The sequence below is a fragment of the Suncus etruscus genome, chromosome 19 (assembly GCF_024139225.1).
Source record: "Suncus etruscus isolate mSunEtr1 chromosome 19, mSunEtr1.pri.cur, whole genome shotgun sequence".
In the NCBI taxonomy this organism is placed as follows: domain Eukaryota; kingdom Metazoa; phylum Chordata; class Mammalia; order Eulipotyphla; family Soricidae; genus Suncus; species Suncus etruscus.
The window spans coordinates 30144119-30163559 of record NC_064866.1 but is presented as its reverse complement, the minus strand read 5'-3'; the positions used below and the strand labels follow the sequence as shown (position 1 = coordinate 30163559).

The window sequence follows — 19441 nt, the reverse complement described above, 5'->3', positions numbered from 1 at the left end:
GATCGAACCCAGGTCTGTCGTGGGTCAGCCACGTGCAAGGCAAATACCCTACCGCTGTGCTATCACTCTGGCCCCCATTTGTGTGTGTGTGTGTGTGTGTTTTGGGTCACACCCGGCAGTGCTCAGGGGTTACTCCTGGCTTCATGCTCAGAAATTGCTCCTGGCAGGCACGGGGAACCATATGGGATGCCGGGATTCGAACCGATGACCTTCTGCATGAAAGGCAAATGCCTTACCTCCTTGCTATCTCTCCGGCCCCATTGTTTTATTTTCTTAAAACCATACAGATGTTTTGCATTTAGATTCACTGGTTCAAGTGCTGGAGCAAGTTCATTTCCCTCTTATTCCTTATCATTTTGAAATTCATTGATTAGACTCCCTCTAATCTACTGCTGATCTCTTGTGCACCCAGCTAGAGTGGGTTACTCCTTGGTGATATGCTCAGGATCACTGTCAGACATAAGAAGGCTGAGGTACAGTTTCGGGTGCCCCTTGTCAATGGCTGATTCTTGAGTTCTTTCCTGTCCCTTGGGACTGTAGGCGGCAAGTTCTGTATTCTTCAGCTACACAGACTTTACCTCTTGGTTCTGTTTGGCTTTGGATTTGGTTTTTGAGGCGATATCCAGTGGTGCTTATTATGCTCAGGGATCACTCTTGGCATTGCTCAGACCTTTTGTCAAGCTGGGATCTAACTCAGGTCAGCCACATATATGGATCACACGTAGGATTGAATTCAGGTCAGCAAGCTTTCTACCTCCTGGTTCTAACTACATTATTGCAACAAAAACAGTCAAACATTCACTCTTGTAGACTTCTGACCATATTTTATGGGCTGTGGCATATTATAAAGGGCAGGAAATTGGGGCATTGGGGTGGGAAGGTAGATTTATTGTGTAATCATGTTCTTTCTGATGACTTTAAAACTTGTCATATCTAGACCTAAAAGTAACAAGGAACTAAATAAACTTCACCACAGAAAACATAATGCAGTTAATCTCATCACAACCAATATATTTATCAATATATTTCACAATCTAGTTGTGAAATGAATGTGTGTTTCAAACATGTTTTATAACACAACTTCATACTTTACAGTCCTCAATATAATTATCTACAATCTTAGCAAACATTCAAAGATCAAATTGATTAAAAATCACATTGACTTAAGGCTAAATAAAGTAACATAGAATCACAAAGTAAATGACTAAACAATCTGTACTGATATCTAATATTTGATTTCCTCATGACTATTAAATTAGTTCTTAACAAATAAATCTTTAGAGACAAAAATTGACCTTGGGGCTAGAGAGATAGCAGGGAGGTAAGGCATTTGCCTTGCATGCAGAAGGATGGTGGTTCGAATTCTGGCATCCCATATGGTCCCCCAAGCCTACCAGGAGCGATTTCTGAGATTATAACCAGGAGAAAACCCTGAACGCTGCAGGGTGTGACCTCCCCCCCCCCAAGATAAATTGATCTTCGAGTTTTGATCCAGAAGTTAACAATCATGAAATTCACAGTTTGTTAAGCAGTGTATCTAAGTCACTGTGCTCAATATTAAGAGCAGTGCATATTATATTTTATACATTTTACTGGAATTTTACATATTTAATTCAGAATTTTAAGTCTAGCCTTTCCTCCTTGACAGTGTGCCACAGACATAGATTTCTTTTTTTTAATATAAAATACTTAAGCACCATAATTACAAGCATGATTGTACTTGGGTTTCAGTCATAAACAGAACACGCCCCTTCACCAGTGCAACATTCCCACCATCAATGCCCCCCCCCACTCCTGCCTGTATTCAGGACAGGCATACTACTCTCACTCATAAACGTTGTCATGCTAGTTGTTAGTGTAGTTATTTCCCTAACAGCACTCACCAGTCTTTGTGGTGAGCTTCATATTGTGAGCCAGCCACAATATGAACCTCTGGCCCTCATTTCTATTGTCTCTGGACATTATTACCATAATGACAGACAAGGATCTCTCTCCCTCTATCCTCTTCAACAGTAACATTTCTCAAGTTTCCACAGGTTTTTGAGGAGTCATTCTCAAAAAACTGGCCACTTCTTCAGAATACTCTTATGCCATCAGGACTGTGAGACAAGGGGAGGAGCAAGAGAAAAGAGTTGAAACACATTTGGTAAGCTTGACATGTACTTCATATCTACAGTCTTGCCTTCATCTAATTGGATGTAGTAAAACATGGTAGGGGTTAAGTAGAATGGTTGGTTTCTTCAGCCATTTAATGGAAAAACATTTGTATATGTCTCATCTTCATGAGACCCAGGTAGGCAGTAGGAAGGAGATTCTTTAAGGATCCAGGGGGCATGTAGAAATAAAAAGCAATGTCTGTAAGTTTTGATAGCAAGAACTCAAAGAATAGGTTTGACAGTAAGTGGAACAATGTGGCACACTGATTTTCAACAGAAGCTTCATTTAGCATTTTGCTCTTCATTGTCTGCCTACTGAGAAAGTCATGGTTCCCAACCCTTTGACATGTTTATCCCTGAAGGAAGTAGAAGCCATTCCTGGGCATTTATTGTTCTCTCTTGGCACTATTTTTTACCATCATCAGTCACTTTTGGAGGTGTGGGATAGTTAGTTCTGAAGTCTAGCCATGCCCACTGGAGAGCAAATACTGCTCAGAGGACTGGCAAGTGCAGATGAATTAAGTTCATATAGGAGGTCAAATTTGTTTCTGAGACATTATGCAGCATTAACAGCTAGTGCTCCTGGAAGGAATCACTAGAAAAGGACAAATATTGTGGGAAATAGCAAAAATATAGAATTGGGGGAGTGGAGATAAGTCAGTGTGATAAGAGGAATCTCAGAAGTATAGACTAAAGAGGTGTATTTCACACCAAGGTCTTGGAAGACAGTAAGTGAAGGTCAGAGAGATAGTATAGTTGGTAGGGCACTTACCTTATATCAGGCAAATATGGGTTTGAACCCTGGGACCCCAATTGGCCCCTCAAGCCTTCTAGGAGTGATTTCTGAACACAGAGCCCAGAGTCAACCTCAAGCAATACTGAGTATGGCCCAAAACAAATAAATATCTGCCCCCCAATAAACAAAATGTGACAGAAAATAAGACCTCACAAACATAATAACTTTGAACAGGGACTCAGGTGTTAGGAGTCAGTTATGGTGCCTATAGTTTAGAGAACAGGAAGGGAAATCAAAGCAGATATCTAGTACCAAAAATTCAGACACACGGGCTGGAGTGATGGCACAAGCCATAAGGCGTCTGCCTTGCGAGCACTAGCCTAGGATGGACTGTGGTTCTATCCCACGACATCCCACCTGGTCCCCCAAGCCAGGAGCGATTTCTGAGCACATAGTCAGGAGTAACCCCTGAGTGTCAGGGTGTGGCCAAAAAAAAAAAAAACAGAAAAAAAAATTGTTTTGACACACCAGCAAGGAATTGTCAGCCAAGTAAAAAGATTTCTAGAGGACCGGAGTGATAGCACAGCAGTAGGGTGTTTGCCTTCAAGCGGCCTACCCGGGACAGATGCAAGCTTGATCCCGAGCGTTCCACATGGTCCCCCCCTATCCCCGAGGCTGCCAGGAGCAATTTCTGAATGCAGATCCAGGAGTAACCCCTGAGCACCTTTGGGTGTGACCCAAAAAATCTAAATAAATAAATAAATATAAGTAAAAGATCTCTAGAATAAGAAAGCACCCCAGGGGGAATCTAAGTATGTTTTTGTCAAGCCTGATCCAATGTCATTTTCATGTAATATAGTACTTTCCTATTCATCTCTCTGTTAGTCCTTGAAATGGAGTGGCATTCACATTGACCCTGATCATGGTGAAGAGCTCAATTTGACATGGCAACAAAACTCATGCTTCTTAGAACAGTAGCTACTGATGATTCATCTGTTCATTTAACTATCAGCTTCTTTTAGTTGTGGGGGTCATATTCAGTGGTGCTCAGGGTGTTCTGGCTCTGAATCACAGGATGTCTCCTGATAAGGCTCAGGCATTATATAGCGTACAGGTCATTGAACCTGGATTGGTTGCCTAAAAGCCAAATGCCTTACCTTTGTACTACTACCCCTTTGTCCCATAGAATAGAATCTTCTTGAAAACAGAAATTGTGTCTTAATAACCAATGTATTAAAAAAGTCAAGAAGAAATTGGTGCACTCAAAGGATATTTGTTGAGTACATAAAAGAAGACAACGATGAACGAACAATTGTAGATAAAATCTCCATTGGATGGGAGTATTTTCTAAGGCTTTTATAGACTTTCAGTGAAATAGTTTTGGCATGCATTTTATGTACATTTTATTGTGTTGTTTTTTTTAATTTCAAGATGTTCCTGCCCCACAAACTTCATATGAGACCATATGTATTACTGCTCTGAAAGTGTTCATCTTCTACTGGAATGGAATAGGCTTTATTATGTCTACTCCATCTCTTACTTTATCTGCCTGTGAGTTCTCAGTATTTGGATAACCTTGCTCTGCTGAGCAATTCTACGCATTTTCAGTAACAGTTTTCATTGAGCCTGTACTTATATCTATCTATATATCTATATATATAACATATAATTGTATAAGCCATTTTTATGTACTGTCTCTTTTATTCCTATAAAATTCAGCAAGATTAGGCCAAGCAGCCATCTGCATTTTAGGTGCAATTGGGAGTTTTACACTTTGGATGATTAACACTTTCTTCACTCATCATAAAGGATCCTGCAGGGTTGGAAAGCAGGAAGAAGGGCTGACACTGCCTGGCATGGCCTTGGTCATGATCTATGTCATCAGCTGCCTATCAGTTCCAGTAGAGCTCTTGCTTAGTTGGCAACACTGAGAGAACTAAACTGAAGAGGGAGAACAGGAAGTACTGGGGTCACAGTGACTTGGAAGCTTTTTATTCATAATTCCTGGGGGTTGTGTGGGTGTAGTGGAACTATACCAGTGTTGTTTCAGGGCCCTGTCTAGAAAGTGAATATAAATAGGCTCAAGCTTTAGCCTGGCAACTCTAGGACCATGGAGATGGAGAAGCTGTGCCTGTGGGTTGGTGAGTGTGATTGTCACAATTTTATTCTAACCAGGAGTTTCCAGGCTTCCTTAGTTATTTCTCCAGTGCTGGGAAGCAATCTGGGACTCAGAGGCCCATATTACGGGAGAGACTAGAAGGGGCCTAGAGAAGATTGAGAAGATTGAGAAGGGGTGGGGAGAGGAAATTAGAGGAGTTGATCTCATGAAACATTTTTAGGCAACTTAAATTCTACTTCAGGCTACTGAAATCTGTCTTTGCTACAGGTGCAGAATATCAGTATTTTTTCATGTGCTGCTGAGTTTGAGAGCAAGTAGACTTGGTTACTTGTGACCACTCTAAAAATTACTCTTGTGCAAGGCATGTCTTTATATGTTTTCCATATGGAATAATTATGAGAGATGTTTGGAAGGCTTTGGGTTCAATTGAGAAAAAGAGGAAAGGGATGAAGTGTGTTTGTAGAGTTGTTTATGACGTGTGCATGAGCTGAATGCAGCTGTTTGCTCCTCAGCGTGGATTACAAATATGTATCTCCTCTTGTTTACAGTAGGGTTGCTACTTGTGCTGAAACACCACAATGGTAAGGACTATGCTCCTGCTCTCCACAGCTGGAGTTTATCTCGACTGAAAAATGCTTCTCCTGGATCTGCCCCAAGGAATTCCAGCTTCCTGCCTGCTATTTATGGCACATAGTGTGCCAGGGTCTATCCTAACAAGGAAATCAAAATGCATCCCTTCCAACTGCCCTAAATCTCAGCAGTGAGGAAAGACAAGTCCTCAGAGTATATGTGGTCTGAATATGTATATGCTGTGTGATTACATATATCTTGTATGTTTCTGTGTGGATGTATACATATTGTTTACACATATGTTGTGTGTATCTGTATATCATTCCACATATGGTGTGTGGTGTGTATATATGTATCTTGTATGTACATATGTTGTGTGTGTCTGTTATGGAGATCTAATTAGAGTGCTTTGTGGAAGCGAAGCTTCCTTCTCTCCCTTGTCTTTGTCCACTAACATGAACTGTTTCTGTCAGGTGAAGCCCAAAAGCTGGTGTGTTATTTCACCAACTGGGCCCAGAGTCGACCTGGTCCAGCCTCAGTTTCACCCAAAGACCTGGATCCTTTTCTTTGCACTCATCTGATATTAGCCTTTGCCTCCATGAACCACAGTCAAATTGTTGCTAAGAATCCCCAGGATGAGAAGATTCTCTACCCAGAGTTCAATGCACTCAAGCAGAGGTATGTTTATATTGAATCTGGGTGTGAACTGATGTGGGAATTAAGCATGCCCCACCCACACACTTACCTCTCAACTTTCCTTGCGTCCTCCTGGTCCCTGTTCCTCACATGGGACCCTGAGCATCCCTGACAAGATGGCATCTGTGATGCCATCCTCCTGAATTCTTTCTTCTTCCTTGCCTTATCTTGCTGTAACCTCTATATGCAGTATCCTCTTGACTGTCTGTCCCCTGACTCACCCTTTCAGGCTGGTAGTGAGAATTTTATGGATTTATGCTGCTGGTGTGCTTGAAAGTTGTATTTCACACAATCCTGACTAAAATCAATGTTTCCTCAACCCGTATCATTTGCAAACCCTGAAGGGGAGAGGCTGTGTCTCCATTTTTTTGTGTAACCAGAGGCCAGACCAGTGGCTGGCACTGAGTAGGTGCTTGCTGAGGGATTTCTATCCTCACCCAAAATCTGATTTTTCTCTATTCCAGGGAGGTTTGTCCCTGTGGTGATGGTTGTAGAGCAGATAAAAAAAAATACAGTCAAAGGGGCTGGAGGGACAGTACAACAAGAAGGGCATTTGTCTTGCATGTGGCTAACCTGGGTTTGATTGCCAGCACTACATATGGGCCTTACCAGGAGTGATCCCTGAACACAAAGGCAGGCATAAGCCCTGAGCATGGCCGGGTATGTCCTCCCTCAAAAAAATTCCCAGCATCTGCATTATATGTTCCCAGTAATAACAAATAATAAAATAAATAATAACAAAACTAAAATCTTGTCTCTTCTATTCACTCTTCTGTCACATGCATCAAAAGCTGATAGTAGTAATTGCTTAACTAACATGCTGACTAAGAAAATGAGTAAAAGATAAACTTTTTTTTCGGGGGGTGGGTTTCGGGCCACACCCATTTGATGCTCAAGGGTTACTCCTGGCTAAGCACTCAGAAATTGCCCCTGGCTTGGGGGGACCATATGGGACGCAGAGGGATCAAACCGCGGTCACGATCTTTCCTTGGCTAGTGCTTTCCTTACCTCTAGCACCACCTCGCCGGCCCCAAGATAAACATTTATATATATATATATTTTATTCTGTGGGAACACTGAGGATATGGGGTAATTGGATGGACTTTGGATATTCTGGGGGTTCTGAAGTGATGATTATCATGGATGATAGTTTCCCCGTTCCTTTCTTTCCTCCTTTCCCTTTCCTTAATCTCGTCTCCCTTCTCCCTTCCTTTTCAACTTCACTCCTTTTCGCTACCCCATTGCCTCCCCTGCCTCATTCCTCTACCTCCCTCTAGTGCCCCAAATGAAGCGAAAGGGAGGTGATCATGATGTCCACTGGAGCAAGGATCTCAATTTCTGATCTTTTCTCCCTCCTTGTAGGAACAGAAGGCTGAAAACTCTTCTGTCCATTGGGGGCTGGGACTTCGGCACATCAAGGTGAGACTTCACAATCATCATCTAGTCTTTGGACGGGGGTTAGGGTGGGGAGGGTAGCAGAGAAGCCTGCATGACCACAAAGGCAGCAGAACTCTCACAGAAAGGTCCCTGGGCTCTGGTTCCTTATCCTTGCCCCCATCCACAAAGTGAGTGAGAAGAGGGAAGATACAGCATGCAGAGAGGAAAGGGGGTTATTTTTCAGAGAGTAGAGGGGATTTGCTTGGGGCAGGATGTCTGAACATGAACTCACAGGGCATGGGGTTACTCACTTTATAAATGCAGGCAAAGGCAGTGGAGGTGTGAACATGAACCTGAGGTTAAGCTTTGTGCCTTGGTCTATGTTACAGGCCACACAGAATGTACAGAGAGGGATTCTGATGGGCAGGAGATTCTGCGCAGGGCAATGTGGGGGGACAAATTGCCTTTATATTTTCTCAGAAACATCTTGCCTGGAGCCTAGGCTGCACCTGCCTTCTTGTCTTAGAGCAGAGAGCTGTTAGGGAGGAAGATCTAGTGGCCTGGGCCCAGGCTCATGTACAATGGAAGGATAATTTGGGGATGTTAAATTAGAAGCAGCTGAGCCCAGCCCAGGATCTAACGCTCTCTCTGTGACTTTTGAACATTCACTAAGTGCCAGATGCCGGGTAAAGGCACCACACATATTCCTCTTAAATAAGTATTTGGAAGAAGCTGGCAGAGTGAATGTTTGGATTCCAGACTTGTTAAAAAAAAAGAGAGCGATCAAGAGGGAGAGGTATTTGGGGGAGTGCTGGTGGTGTTTTGATCACACCCAGCAGTGTTCAGTGGCTAGTCTTTCTTCAATGATTCCTGCCAGTGCTTAGGGGACCATAGGTAGTGCAGGGATTGAATAGAACTGAACCTGGCTCTGTGGAATGCAAGGGAAGTATCCCTTTGCAAGGATCTCTTTGGCCCCAAGAGTGAGAGATATTAAGAAGCATGCCTTCCTTCACTCAGGTGTCCCTCAAATAGTAACACTAGGAGGTGATAAACATCACTGAAGCCAGACCTCCTAATTCTGAATCTGGTCAGTTTTTAACAGTGACGCATAGACCAGCATAGAATTCTTTACAGTTCAATCACAGTAAGTTAGAATATTTCCAGTAGTGACTTCTTTATGGAAGAAAAAGTCAATTAAAACAAACACAAAAACAAAAACCCACCCTACCAAAGTACCAAGGCATGAAAAGGTGCGGGTGCTAGCACCCCTTCTTAGAGCTCAGGTTTTCTTGGGCCGCTTGAAGCACTTTAAGCACCCAAAGCCCTTATTAGCTTAGAGATCTTCCTGGAAAAGTAGATTCTTGGTCTCACATTCACCTCCACATGAATTCTGTGGAGAAAAACTCAATATTAAGGTGAATTATCATAACTGGATAGCAAAGAAGATCTGGGGATGTGGGTCACTGGTTAGTATTCAAGATTTGCACGGATGAGATTCTCAATTGGTAAATACTCCTGACAACACCTCTTCATATAAACCAAGAAAATAAAAGGAAGAGACTAGCAGATTGAGGCAGAGAGGTCAGCCAGTGGGCACCCATGTTGGAGAGCAGAACTGTACTGATCCCAGACTTGTATGTTGCATGTGCTTGCAGCTCCCTGCTCAGTGTGACCAGTGAAGGACTTTGTTCTTAGCTCCTACTTGCAACCAAATGTTCTTTCTTGGGCGTGGAAGGACGTTTTTGAGTTTTGGAGTCTTGCCTGGCTTCCCTCGGTGTGTCTGTAGGCAGCTCTACTATATCATGCTCTCCTTGCAGGTTCACCACCATGTTGTCCACAGTAGCCAACCGGAAAGCATTTGTTGACTCAGCAATCTCTTTCCTGAGGACACATGGCTTCGATGGTCTGGACCTCTTCTTCCTGTACCCTGGGTTCAGAGGCAGCCCAGAGAAAGACCGTTGGACATTCACTCTCTTAACTGAAGTAAGGGCAAGTGGGAAGCTCTGGAATCCAAGCAAGGATCTTGTGGAGCCAATATGGGCATGAGAAACAGAAGAGACAGGGGCAGAGGCAGAGGCAGGGCAGGGATAGAACTGCAGAGATCTTTTTAGTGAAGTCACCTCTGAGGTCATCAAAAGCAAAAGAGATTTAAAGAAGCTGAGGATCAGATGTCAAGTCTGACATATCCTCTTTTTGCTGTTGCCCAGAGATTCTGTGGTCATTCCCTGTTAGCATCTAGCATTTCAGTCTATGCCTTCACCAAATGCACAGCAGCTCCAGGGCTATCCCAGCAAAGCAAGCAGTCTACATGTCCTGAGTTGTAAATTCACTGACCACAGGACCTCCTGTCTCTGCCTCTGGTCAAAACCTGACTGGCTCATAGGGATATCCTCGGAGCTGGCAGATAGGTCCCTGAGCCACATCTGGTTCTCCTGTCTGTTTTCCCTCCCAGGAGCTGCTTATCGCCTTCCAGAAGGAGGCACAGTCTACTGCCCAACCAAGGCTACTGCTCTCTGCAGCTGTGTCTGGGAACCCACGCATCATCCAGAAGGCTTATAACGTGCCTGAACTTGGAGGGTGAGTAAGTGCATTTTAAGTTCCCCAGGAGTTCAGATCTTGGGTGCTAGTACTGAATGCTCCATGGACCTGTCAGTCCTGTGCATCCGCACTTTAAGGATAGGGTCGAGAAGTAGTGCAAGAGCTTGTTAATGGACTAGAACACAATTTGATGGCAGGAGGCCCAGGTTCCATCAAACTCAGGTAGGAATGACCCCTGAGCACTGACTTGGGACTATTGTTAGATATGGCTTCAAATATTACAAAGCTGGAGTGATAGTACAGTGGATAGAGCATTTGCCTTGTATGCAGATGAACCAATTCAATCCCCAGTATCTCACATTGTCCCCCAAGCATGGCTGAAGTGAAAGTATAGTGGACATACTGTTTGCCTTGCGTGCAATCAACCCAATTCAATCCCCAATATCTCAATTGGTCCTCTAAGTATGCCAGGAGTGAGTCCTGAGCCAAAACTAAGGCACTGAGCCTGGGCACTACCGAGTGTGGTCCAAAAGACAAAACAAAACAAAAACTCAAACACAAAAGAATTAGTCCTATTATTCCAGGGTAGTTTGTTTGTTTGCCTTAAAAATCAGGGAAGGTGTGTCATATCCCAAGATACTGTCCTCTTGGTATTACTCTGGTCCTTGCGACCACCAGCAGCAAACATGTTCTGTAGGGCACCAGCCAGCTTCAGAGAGGAAATGGGTCACCAACAATAGCCACAGAAGTAAAGAACTGGTACAGGGGATAAGGCGCTTTCACAAGGCAGAACTCACCTTAGTTTGGGACAATTCATGTGATCCCTTTGGCATCACCAATGGTCTTGATCCTTGAGTCAAGATTAAGCCTAAAGCCTAAAGTACTCCCAATGTGACCCTCCTACCAAAAATTTCAAAAATAAAGAATTACATTGCTCAACCAAGCTAGATTTCAGAACATAGCACAGGTTTCTACCCAAAATTCAAAAAAACCACTTGGAACTGAGTTCATTTTGTCACACCTCAAGAATTAAATAACTCTGGAAGAGAAAATAAAAACAACTGCAGGACAGAATGGAAGATGGGGTCTGTGACTTACTAAATCTGACAGAAATTTTCATTTGGGAGGAAGAGCAGAAACTCTGTGCAGCCAAGTTATCCGACACTGGGTTTACTGTCTGGCTGCAAGAACAGAGCACTCTTGTATTAGATGACCTGTCTGAATCTTAGTTCTTAGAAAACTGACCATCTTAACATTAAATTAGGCATCCCCTGTAGAAAACTCATCATTCTGACACCCGATAAAGTACTCTGTACTCTTCCTTACCAGAGAAACTTTTTGGAAGAGATGAGGATCACTGGTTCCTTGAAGGAAAAATGTATATCAATTTTATTTTTTTGCTTTTTGGGCCACACCCGGTGATGCTCAGGGGTTATTCGTGACTATGCAATCAGAAATCGCTCCTGGCTTGGGGGACCATAGGGAACCCGGGGGATCAAACCACGGTCTGTCCTAGGTTAGTGCGTGCAAGGCAAATACCCTATCGCTCAAGCCCCTTTGCTATAATTTATTAAAACAAAATTTTTATATGAAATCACCATGAATTACAAAGTTATTCATATTTTAGTTTCAGGTATACCATGTTCCAATACCAATCCCTTCACTTTTCTCCACCAATATCCCCAGTTCTCTATCGCCAAGCCTGCCTGTTTGGCAGACACTTTTTCTTTTATTTTTTTTTTCTTTAGGCACTGTGGTTTACAAAACTGTTACTAGTAGGATATCATACATATTCCTTTACCTCCTTTCAAAAACCAGTCCTTATATGTTGGGGGGGGGGCAGTAAAGACTGGCAGGTCAGTGTCTTGCTTTTAGGCCTAGCAATGCTTAGGAATAGTAATTATTCCTGGTGGGCTCAGAGGACCATAGATGGTAAAGGGGATTAAACCTGAGTAGGCCGCATGCAAGGCAAGTAAAGTACCTTACCCATTCAGGCCCCAAACTGTTTAATTCTTGACTGATTTTTGCAGACCTCTGCTAGCTCAGTGGCCAGGCCAGGCTGTCATGGCTCCCATCTGCCACCTAGTGGTTTTCTAGAGCAAGCGATAATTCCTTGGCTTCAGGAAGATCTCAGGACTCAGCTGTCCCTAACCAGCAGTTTGTTCCGGGGTGTGGTGCAGCCTAGGCGGCCCCTCAAGCAAAAAAAAGACAGGGAAGCCTGTGGGAGTCGGTAGTCCATGGTGCATCAGTTTTATTCCTCTGTTTTTTCCCTGACAGATTCCTGGATTTCATCAACATCTTGTCTTACGACTTACATGGAAGCTGGGAAAAGTTCACAGGACACAATAGCCCCTTGTTTTCTCTGCCTGGAGACTTCAAATCTTCGGTAAGGAAAGGGAAGCACTCAGGAGATTAAGACACTGGCAGCCAGGGATGAGCATGGACTGTGCTAACGAGAGTTTGTGTTTCCTACCTGTAGGCATATGCCATGAATTACTGGCAAAAGCTTGGGGTATCCCCAGAGAAACTCATCATGGGGGTCCCCACCTACGGACGAACCTTTCAGCTCCTCAGAGCCTCTAATAATGGGTTGCAGGCTGAAAGCGTGGGACCGGGATCTGCAGGGAAGTACACCAAGCAGGCTGGTTTCTTGGCTTATTACGAGGTGATGGTTGAAAGGGCCCCTGTCTCTCAGTTAGGACTCTCCCCCCACCCCGACCCAAGTAATTATACAGGACAAAAGCAAGAGTGGGAACTGAAAATGAGGACGGAGAGTTTATTGGGACAGATGAAAGCCTTTGTCTTTTCTTCAGGGAGAGTTGTCCAGGTTCCTTGTAAAGGACCTGCATTGGGTAGAGTTGGATGTATGGAGACTCATCCCAAGCAGGTGGCATTTGGTACAAAGACATGAGTTGTATGTGGAGATTGTGTCCTCTAACTGGCATATCTTCAATGGCTTCTCTGAGCTGCATGACTCCAGATGTGTTTCCACTAACCCAATGAAGCATGACTATGAATGACAGCACCGTTAAATAATGTTCTTTAGGGCGCGGAGAGATAGCACAGCGGCGTTTGCCTTGCAAGCAGCCGATCCAGGACCAAAGGTGGTTGGTTCGAATCCTGGTGTCCCATATGGTCCCCCGTGCCTGCCAAGAGCTATTTCTGAGCAGTCAGCCAGGAGTGACCCCTGAGCACTGCCGGGTGTGGCCCGAAAACCAAAATAATAATAATAATAATAATAATAATAATATTCTTTAAAACTTGTTTAAAATTAATTTTGCTACTGGGGATACAATCTAGGAATTTCTACATACAAAACATATGGTTCCACCGCCCAGCTAGTTCCTTGTCAAAACAAAACAAAACAAAACAAAAAACAGTTTACATGACAGCTATTCTGAGTCAAAGAGTTTTTGATAGAAACCTTCCAAGAATAACAACTATTAACCTGTGCATCCCATATTGAAGGTTTCTACTTCTTAGCAGGTGACTTTCTTACCTAAAGCTGGGCACTAAGTGACTTTTATATGCTTGGGTGATTCTGACAGCCTAGGTATCCCTGACTTGGAGATCTTAACATTTATGAAAAGTTCAAAGCGTCTTTGTCTGGGCTTGATTCTTGGCATCACTCAAATAAATAAGCAATGACAACCACAAAAAGTTTATTTGATCACTAATTAAATTGGATAATTGGATTTGATTTATAGTGAACAGATAGTTATTGTGAAGCATAAAAGAAAACAAAATAAAACGTGTCTGTCAAGTGTTAGGTATGTTACTTTGAGCAGTAGATAATGTAGTTATCTACCAGATCCTGGTTTGCTCTTTAAGGATGTCATTAACCTCTTCCTATACAGTAAAGGGATGTGTGATAGGAGCGATTCAGAGGGAAGAGGAGGTCTTATGTAAGTGGTCTTTTCCACTCCCTCAAGACTCTTCCTTTTTCCCCCATTATCTGGCAAGTGACACGTTATTCCCAGGCAAGGAGTTGGGTGTTACTCCTAACCCCAGCATTTCACTAACCTGCTTGCCTTTCTGGCAGATTTGTTCCTTTGTTCAGAAAGCAGAGAAGCGCTGGATCCATGATCAGTATGTGCCATATGCCTACAAGGGAAGGAAATGGGTCGGCTATGACGATGCCATCAGCTTTAGTTACAAGGTCAGTCCTTGGCCCTTTCAGTGGTCCTCAAACTTTTTAAACAGGGGGCCAGTTCACTGTCCCTCAGACCGTTGAAGGACCGGACTATAATGGAAATAAAAACTATGAACAAATTCCTATGCACACTGCATATATCTTATTTTGAAGTGAAGAAACAAAACAGGAACAAATACAATATGTGGCCCGCGGGCCGTAATTTGCAGACCCCTGTTACATCATAGTTTCACTCTGTCCTCAACCTGAACTTCAGACTATGGTGACTATTGCTTCAATTCTTTTCCCAACTGCTAGACCTTCCCATTAAACCTTCACCTCAATGAAGTGAACTGCTGATACCTTACTCTTTTAGAGAATTAACACTTCTTTTATTTTAAAATTTTGTCATTGTTTTGTGCCTGTTAGTGCAAGAAGAGTGATTTAGTTAATAATAATTTAATTGACACATAATAAGATATTACATATAGAGCAATTTATATGGGAAATGATATAAAATGTATAATGTAGTGTTATATATATATACTTTTATGCTTATACCATGAAGTTTATATATTGCAAAATGATCATCACAATTAGTAAATAACATAAATAACTATAGATTTTGCTTTTCCATCATTCTTGATAGAGAGAACTGATAGGTAATAGGATCAGGGGCCAGGGAGATAATAGAGCAGGGAAGATGCTTGTCTTGTACCTGCCTGCCTCTCAAAAATAAAACAAAGTGACACTATAAAGAAGATATAGAATTTATATATACTTTGCCTGTGATTTTTTTTAAGCCTCAGATACTACAAATTGTCTGTTCAGCTCAACTCCAGGTACTGTTTTGTTTTGGGGAGCATAGAGTTTATCCATACTCAGCTGTGCTCAGGACTTACTCCTGGATTTCTCTGTCCAGGGATCAATTCTGGTGGTGCACTTTGTTTTATTTTTGAGAGGTATTTTTGGATCATACCTTGCTGTGTTCAGGACTTACTCTTGTACCTTTCTCAGGGGTCACTATTGGAAGACTCAGAGGTTGGGGATCAAACTTTGGTTGGCTGTCTACAAGACAAGCACCAACCCATTGCACTATCTCTCTGACCTCTATAGTGTCACTTTGAGATGAGGTATGTGGAAGTGATTTTTATTATTGTTTGGAAGTGATTTTTAAAATAAAAATAAGGGCTGGAGTGATAGTACAGTGAGGAAAGCATGTGTATTGCACACGGCTGACTCAGGTTTGATCCCCACCATCCCATAGGTCACCAAGCCTGCTAGGAGTGATTTCCAAGTGCAAAGCCAGGAGTAATCCCTGAGCACCACCAAGTGTGGCCCCAAAACCAAAAAAAAAATATGTATAGTTTATTCATTATGATATGAATGGTGATTAGCAGAAAGGGGAACCTAGAGAAATAACACTTAACATTTCTGAACATTCCTGATGCCAGTTATTGAACCAAGTAGGAAATTTATAACTTCATAATTTATTTTCAAATTGTGGTAAGATATATATCACAAAGCAATGAGTTTTAACCTTTTTTCTTCTGTGGATTGGTGAAAATCAAATAAATATTTTTTTCATACCACAAGGTACATATTGACATGTCTACTAATACTTCCACATGACTCAAGCATTCCATGTGTAAAGCAGCAATAACATTTTCACAGGCCAGCAGGAAATTAATGTGGATTTACATTGATCCATGGAAATTGGCAGGTGCTAAATTTAGTTGGTAAAAGTCACTATTATAATGTTGACTATTAAAAAAAAAGAAAAAAAAATAATGTTGACTATTTAACCCATTTTGAAGTTGCAATTAGTGGCATTAAGTACATTAAGTACTTAAGTAGTTAAGTACGCTGTTGTATTACTACCATTTCTTCCTAAACAGAAATTGCATGACCATTTAACAGTGCCCCTTAACAATTCTTTCCTTGCCTATCCTTTGCTGATCACCATCTATCCTTCATTACTATGAATTTGAAGATTCCAAGTAACTCATGTGAGTGAAATCTAACAGAATTTATCCACATCATAGCAAGTACTTGTGGGAGAATTCTTTTGACTCTTAAAGTGTTGGAAATGTTTATTATTAACTTTTTCCCAGATGAAGCAATGAAGACACACAACGTTTATATAGTTTTTGAGGGATCCCATGACTCCTAAAGTATTCAGAGGGCAGCCTCAGATGCAGCCAGTATTCCTAACCTTTAGGTTCTTCGATTGTTTTCACTTGTCTTTCGTGCTTACACTGGTAGGTGCTAAGCATGTTAAGTTGATGGGTTGCATTTACAGGCATCATTCATAAAGAAGCAGCATTTTGGAGGTGCCATGGTGTGGACCTTGGACTTGGATGATGTCAGGGGCACTTTCTGTGGCACTGGCCCTTTCCCACTTGTGTACACCTTGCATACTCAGCTGATACAGGCTGGTAAGTAGTTGTTTATTACTTGGAATCTGGAGTGGGGAGTTACAAGGCACCCCCTTTTGTTAGGCCTAAAGGCTTTGGTGAGGTCACATGACATTGAGGACAGAGAATGAGCTTTGCTATCACTCCACTGTGCTTGACTCATGGTTTGGATGTGCACTCAATCAATTTCACCTTCCTGAGCTCTATTTTTTCTGGGTGTAAAGTGAGAGTTTTCAATGTATTTGCAGGGTACGAGATACAAAGTAAAAACTGTGCTACTTTATAGTTGTCACTCAATATATGAGAGCTTTCAATTATTTTCTAGTTTTCTATACTATATTAATTATATATAATTATATATAAAATATATACATTAATTATATATATATATAGTAATAAGTACTAGGAAAGCAATTTTGTTCATTTTTGGACTATATCTGGTGGTGATCAGGGTTTGCTCTTGGCTCTATATTCAGGAATTACTCCTGGTAGGCTTTGGAGACCATATGGGATGCTGAGGAGTGAATCTGTATTCATTTATTGATATATTTAAAGCCCTAAACACTATCCCATTTTTCTGACCCTTGGAAAAGGAAAAAAAAAAAACCTTTATAGGTAAAGACTATCCTGGCAATTAGGGGCTGGAACTTGATATATTAGAACAGGAATATCTTTAGGGATAGTTTAGAGTCATTATATAAAAAATATTTCTTTTATGGGGCCGGAGCAATAGTGCAGTGATAGGGCATTTGTCTTGCATGTGGTTGACCCAGGACACACCTCGGTTCGATCCCCAGCATCTCATATGGTTCCCCGAGCTAGGAGCAATTTCTGAGCGCATAGCCAGGAGTAACCTCTAAGCATCACTGCCCAAAAACCAAAAAAAAAAAATTTTTTTATTAAAGCACTGTGATTTACAGTTATTCATTGTTGAGTTTTACACATATAGTGTTCCAGCACCAATCCCACCAGCAGTTCCAGCTTCCCTCACTGGTGTATCCACTTCCTTGTCAAGTTCCTTTGGTTGTTAATATTTGGATTTCCTGCTTTCAGTGTTGTTATTTCTGTGGTTTGGTGTATACACACACACACACACACACACACACACACACACACACATATTCTGTCTGCCTCTTCTTAATTACATCTTCAATTTCATTCCTTTTCTCTTTCTTCCTATACACTGGTGTCAAAGTAATTTAGGCATCACCCTTTACTTCATTTCATTCTTTTGTCCAATTATTCTACATATTACGGATGAGTAAGATCATCCTGTGTTTGTTCTTCTTCTGGCTTATGCTTTTAACACATTATCTTCCAATTCTATCCAAGTTCATCATTCCTTACAGCTGCATAATTAAAAATCCTCATTTTAAGATTTAACAGAGCAAGGAGGTTAGAAAGATAACAGCTCATCAGGGTATAGATGAAACTCCATTCACTGCTTTCTAACGAACTGTCCCAGGCTTCCCTTCTGCCTTGGGCTTTGCTCCTTACGTTTCTACAATGGGGACCTTGGAAGGATTCGTTTTGAGGATTTAACAATTAAGGACTGAGGTCATGGGATCTTGTTGCAAGTGCACAGCCAGATGTCAAAGTGAGTTTCAGGGCAGTGATCAGGTGCCTCTTTGCAGCTTTCCTCTAGAAAAGGAGCAAATGCAAACATGACCTGGCCTTATACTAACACAGTGAAATGGGAGATCAGGGATTCTGGGTGTGTGTGCAATCTACATCTTTAGGTAAGGACATTAGAAAAGGCTTGGTCTTGAATTTGGGATGCAGGCAGTTCTTCATCCCAAGAGTGACTGTAGTATTATCAGGATTTAAGAGGTTAGAAGGAAAGATGAGAGATTCACTTCTTTCTGATGATTTGCTTTAGATATAAATTCAACTCCTTCACCTACATTTTGGCTGCCATCTTCCACGTATCCTTCAGAAACTTTCCCTGCAAGTGCCTCTGCCTCGACTGCTTTGGGGATCTTACTCTCGGGAAAAACAGTTACTGCCACTGTGCCCTACACGGAGTCTGAACATATGACAACAACCGCCAGAAGTGGGGCTGTGACCCCTATGATGGAAAATTACACTGAAACTCTAGAAGGAGAGACTGAGATCCCTGGGGAGAACCTGACTTTACAGGACACCCTGTATTCGTCTTATGAAGAAATGACTATGCCCTTAGATTATTGAGGCAACTTGAGAGAAAGACAGTGTGGACAGTGACTCTGCTGATTTCCTTTTATCTTCAGATGGAAGCCCAAAACAGGTTTCTGTTCTTGGCCTTGACCTCTCACTCTAAGGACACACTTCCTCAGGCTTTTGACTACCCTTCTGTTCCCATTCCATAGTCAATGGAAAGACCCTTCCAACAAGTCCTTGTTCATTTTACAGATAGAGAACCCAGGAGACTGTTGTGGTTCTAAATAAGGAGTTCATTTCCTTTCTGTTGAATTAAATGGGAAATGCAATCATCCATATGAGTTTTCTGAAGTTCTTTAACTGGTATAAACTCTGCTACCCCATTTTCAGTCTCTCCACTTCAAAGTCTTTTTTTCTGATGGTTGTTTTTGGAAAGAGGGACTTTGTTTCTCACCCAGGCTGTTGTCTTCTGTTATAAATTTTATGCTTCCCTTCTTCCACAAACCATTGCTTTACTTCTCTATGAGTCAAAACCAGATCTCCTTTCTAGATACTTTCCAC

At 42.0% G+C, this 19441-nt stretch overlaps 1 protein-coding gene across 1 annotated transcript; it reads left to right on the top strand.

The window, feature by feature from the left end:
• The first annotated feature begins 5008 nt into the window (after nucleotides 1-5008).
• On the top strand, nucleotides 5009-18931 carry OVGP1 (oviductal glycoprotein 1). Its single transcript, XM_049765612.1, has 11 exons — nucleotides 5009-5033; nucleotides 5563-5592; nucleotides 6055-6259; nucleotides 7640-7696; nucleotides 9472-9637; nucleotides 10107-10231; nucleotides 12470-12578; nucleotides 12672-12857; nucleotides 14235-14351; nucleotides 16627-16762; nucleotides 18621-18931. The coding sequence occupies exons 1-11, from the start codon at nucleotides 5009-5011 to the stop codon at nucleotides 18929-18931; spliced, it is 1467 nt and encodes a 488-aa protein (XP_049621569.1).
• Nucleotides 18932-19441: the final 510 nt, after the last annotated feature.

Bases quoted from the DNA above. Each gene is read 5' to 3' on its own strand.
- OVGP1 (XM_049765612.1), top strand. From the start codon at position 5,009: ATGGAGAAGCTGTGCCTGTGGGTTG. The intron at 10,232-12,469 runs GTGAGTAAGTGC...TTTCCCTGACAG, and splicing joins AACGTGCCTGAACTTGGAGG to ATTCCTGGATTTCATCAACA. The intron at 12,579-12,671 runs GTAAGGAAAGGG...TCCTACCTGTAG, and splicing joins CTGGAGACTTCAAATCTTCG to GCATATGCCATGAATTACTG.